General features: G+C 33.0%; 1 protein-coding gene across 1 annotated transcript; it reads right to left on the reverse strand.

The window, feature by feature from the left end:
• Positions 1–707: 707 nt before the first annotated feature.
• On the reverse strand, positions 708–1679 carry LOC122042928 (cysteine proteinase inhibitor A-like). The gene is made up of 3 exons (XM_042603333.1): positions 1510–1679; positions 1126–1376; positions 708–950 (listed from the first exon to the last, which is right to left on the reverse strand). The coding sequence occupies exons 1-2, from the start codon at positions 1618–1620 to the stop codon at positions 1146–1148; spliced, it is 342 nt and encodes a 113-aa protein (XP_042459267.1). The 5' UTR covers positions 1621–1679; the 3' UTR covers positions 708–950; positions 1126–1145.
• Positions 1680–4661: the final 2982 nt, after the last annotated feature.

Consider the following 4661-nt stretch of genomic DNA (forward strand, 5'->3'; position numbering starts at 1 on the left):
GCCATTGCACTTAAATCGTGCGATAGTCGCCACTCATTTGGAAGGCCATAAAATTATTTTGAACTTGTAAAAAAAATCATTTGCATTATAGCTGTCAACGGTCAGTTCATAGAAGGACAATTTGTGTCCCCGGGGCATGGTGATATTATAGGACATATAGATTATCACATATATTAACAGTTCAAACTTTACCTATAGTGTATTTATAAAAAATTTTCCTCCAAATAAAAGCTGTAATTAAATGATGCTAGGTTTTTGGATTAACCGTCGCGTGCACTTCCTGATTTACTCTAGTAGCCGATAGAAAATTTCTGTGGGATCAGACCAATCACCCCAGAAATAATTAATTAGGTTAACTGAGATTAAAAGATAAAAGGACAATTTGTCCATAAAAACCCATCAACCCAGCCTAACTCAAAGTTGATTGCGGATTAAACAGTCAGCAGATGCACAAACTCACTAAAAAAATTAAAAATATATAAAAAAAATTAAAATTTTTAATTTTAAATTGTGAATTAATTAAGCAGATCAACCCACATACCTATTAAATTTTCTACTTTAGTTTTAAATTTTAGAGAAAAAAAAAATTCTTAACCGATGGGCCAACCTAAGTCTGCCATAGGTCGGTCTGCTTGGACCCACAACTCATTTAAATTATTTAATGGATCGAGTCAATTCGATGGCTCTCCTTAATTTGCACTACAAAGTTAGGAACAATAAAAATATCTTGACAATTAATGAAACAAGTTCATACAAAGATTATTCCAGCCAAGTTCATACCAATAACATAAAGTCTCTTTACAAAGATTATTCCATACAAAATAAACATCCAGCCATGATCATTTTTTTTTTCACAATAGTAAACTTAATTAATATCAGTCTCACATTACAAATAAGCACAACACATTCCACAATGATTCTTCTCTCTCTCTCTCTTTATTCTTGCACACCTGTAAAATCAGAAGACGCATCAGTTTCAAAATTATACATCATCATATTAAATCAACTACTACATTGAATATGATATTTCATTTGACTCCTTTGATATATGATATCATTAATTCCCTATTTATTTTTTATTTAATGGTAATGTTCGGATTATTTCTTCGATTTTAAGCTGTTTACCTGAACTATTAATTAATTAATTAATTAATTACTGCAGCAGCAGCAGCAGCATCATCAACTTGACTTTGTGTTTCTACAGGATTGAACTCTTGCAGCTCCTTGAAGTTCATCCATGGCTTCACCCAGACTTTGGCTTCATACAGCTTCTTCTCCTCGCCCTCCTTCACCTCCAGCGTGAGGTAGTACATCACACCGGCCACCACCTGCTCCTTCACTTTCACCACCCTCTCCAGCTCCACTGGAGGACCATTCTGAACGCAGTAAAAGTGTTTACTCGACGTTGGAGCAAAATTCAGAGGAGTAATTCTTGTTTATAATTACAAAAAAAACAAAAACATTTCAAAAGAAATTTTTAAATGGCAGAAGAGAGAGAGAGAGACTGACCGCCGTCTTGTTGTATTGTTGAACGGCGAAGAGAGCAAGACCTTCGATCTCTGCGCTATTCTGAGTGGATTCATCAGAGTCGTGGATTCCTCCCGGCTTCGGCTCCTCCATTATCGCTAGCTGCTTCTTCTCGATCGATCTCAATCTAATAGAAGAGAAGCATCGATCCGTAGATTGTTATATAGGACCACGTTGCAGCTCCACCGCCCGTTTCCTCATCCACTTACGCTACGCGTGGTCTTTTTCTGCCTCGCGTTGGATTTTTTGGCAGCTCCTGGTTTGGTCTTTTGTGGTGGGCGACGAGTCAATTTGGAATTTAATTCGTCCACGTTGAGCTCATGGAAATTTGTGCAGAGGGGCCCTCCATGGTTTCCTACTCCGTCCGTTTAATTTAATAAAATAAGATATAAATATCTAGAAGAATTGTAAAAATAATTAATTAGGTTGGATAATGTTAAATTTGGGATCATCGATTTGATCCTATAAAAAAATTTTATCGATAATCCGAATAAATCAGCTTACAGTAAATAGCACAGGGCTCAACATCTTCTAGAAGAAGTAGAAGATATATATATATATATCCGGCTAGCTTGCTTAATTTACAAAGTAATTTATGGGAGAAGATGTCTGTGCCGATTACTTTGTTTATCGAAGTTTTGTATGGAAAGATATCTGAATGCATTCGATTGAAAATTATATGACGCAAGGGAATTGTATCTATTTGGCTAAAAGATCGAGGGATCACGCAACCTTTATAGGTAAAATTTCAATCAATTTAATCTTCTAGGTTAATCTACAAGAAACTCAATTTTGGTGTCCCAACTCGGTGTCTAATTTACTAATTAGTTAGTGTATGATAAATTTATTATAATGAGATTGATATCAATTTATAATTAACGCATGTCCTAGAAAGAAACTCCTATCTCTTAATCGGTCGGTTATAAACTAATCTTATGATTTATTTATTTTCACATAATCTGAAAATGGATTTATTTTCGCATAATCTAAAAGACTAAAAACGGACGGTAAGAGACGTTTGAAATTGACATAATTATTGTTTTTTAACGAGATAATTAAAGAGTTTAGTTGACATGAACTATCATTCATTTCTTTAGTGGGCTGATTGATAAAAGAAATAGCTAATTAAGTGCAGTTAAAAAGAGAATACTGAGAATTTGAAGTAATAGATATGTGGTTGCTTTAGTGGGTAATGTTGAAGTTAGTGGTTAATAGATATGGAGTTAATGGTGTATATTTGAGGAGTTAGTGGTTTGTTTAAATTATAAACGGGGAGATTAGATGTTCTGGTCCGTAATTTTTAATTTTCTTCTAGTCCTTTTCATAATTTGTATTTTGGATCGTTGTCGAAATTTAGTTAAAATTAGTTACGATTTCTCCTGAGTTTACCTTTCCATCTAGGTTATAGCTTGAATTGAGATAGGAGACCGAAGGCTACCGACAGTGGACAGGTCGCCTCTAGTCGGCGTCATATAGTCCGCTCAACCACCGGCGACTTTCGACCGCTTGACTCGACCTAAACTATAACCTAGGTGAGAAGATAAATTCAGGAGAGATTGTAATCAATTTTGATCAGATTTCAAACTCGATCCGATATACAAATTACAGAAGGGACTAGAAAGAGATTAGAGATTATGAATTAGAGGATCTGAATTTTGAAATCTGTGACTGAAAAATAAGAAAGATAGAAATAAGGAAATAAATAAATTTTTAACAAATAAAAGAAAAAGAAGAGTTCGGATGTTCCAATATCTTATTCCTGATCGATTTTCTACTGATCCACTATAAATTTCTTATCTCTTTCATTTGGTGAATTCATCTAGAAAAATTATCTTCTAAATTGTCTCCATTCCGTATATAAATTATATTTTTAACATATTTTTAACATATCAATATATTTAATTAGATTTTTTTAAGTCAGGGATCGAAAATATATTATGTACGGAATTGAGATAAGTTAGATGATAATTTGATGAATTCATTATATAAAAGACAATTAAAAAATTAAGAGGGATCAGGGATATGAGGAAGAGATCCGCCTTTCTATCTTCTGTTGGATATTTTACTTCAGATTACGTTTGATTGGGTGTAATATAATTAAGTTTGTAATGTAATTAAATTTGTAATGTAATGTAATGTAATCATGATTACATTACTATGTTTGATAATGTAATATATGTAATTTTTTATTATAAAGATGATTACATTCTTTTGTTTGATGTCCATTATATTTTATAAGGAATGTAATTCGTATTATTATAGAATGATAAAAATATCCTACTACCTCTACCGGTGGACGTTACATCTCTGTCAGAGTTTGCGCTTGTCGCCGTTGCTGTCAATCGCAGTTCGCCGGCCGCCGCCGCCGATGAACGGCGACAGATTAGGGGTATATTTGACATTTAAATTTTTATTAAACGATGACCTTGTAATGTAATCGGATTATAATGTGTTTGTTTTGTAATCCAAATTACAAAACTTCATTATATTTTATAATCCAGATTATATTACATTACAAGTTAAAAATAAAACCAAACAAATTAATCAATCTTGTAATATAATCTGGATTATATTACAAGACAGATTACCCCTTATCAAATACAGCCTTAGTATTTTGTGTTGTGTGCGTGGTCCAATTACACGACGATTCAATTTGGATTTTAATTTGTTCACGTTGTGGGCGTGGAAAATTGTCTGGATGGTCCTCCATTGATCACTACTCCATCCATTTAAGATAATAAGATATCTAGAAGAAGTGCAAAACAGATCAAGTGTAATAATAAATATCTATCTTGACAATTAATGTATCTAGAAGATTTGTCAATTTAAAATGTTATTAATTGAATCAATTGACAATTTTTTAAATATTTTTAATTTTATAGACCGTCAAATATCAAAATTTTCAAATAGCAAGAAAGTATTGTCGAATTTTAAATTTCATTGGAACTTTACAAAAAGGGCGATGGATTAGAGCTGAGAGAAGGGATGAATAACATACATGATGTCCACAGGGTTTTGAATGCGCACCTACCGACATATTGAACTAAAAATGTAATAATAATATGTATGGCAATGAAGAAACCGTGTGATTATGAAAACTGAGGTCAGACACTGGACCTTTGTGTTGGACCAAT

Source organism: Zingiber officinale, chromosome 2A (genome assembly GCF_018446385.1).
Source record: "Zingiber officinale cultivar Zhangliang chromosome 2A, Zo_v1.1, whole genome shotgun sequence".
NCBI lineage: Eukaryota > Viridiplantae > Streptophyta > Magnoliopsida > Zingiberales > Zingiberaceae > Zingiber > Zingiber officinale.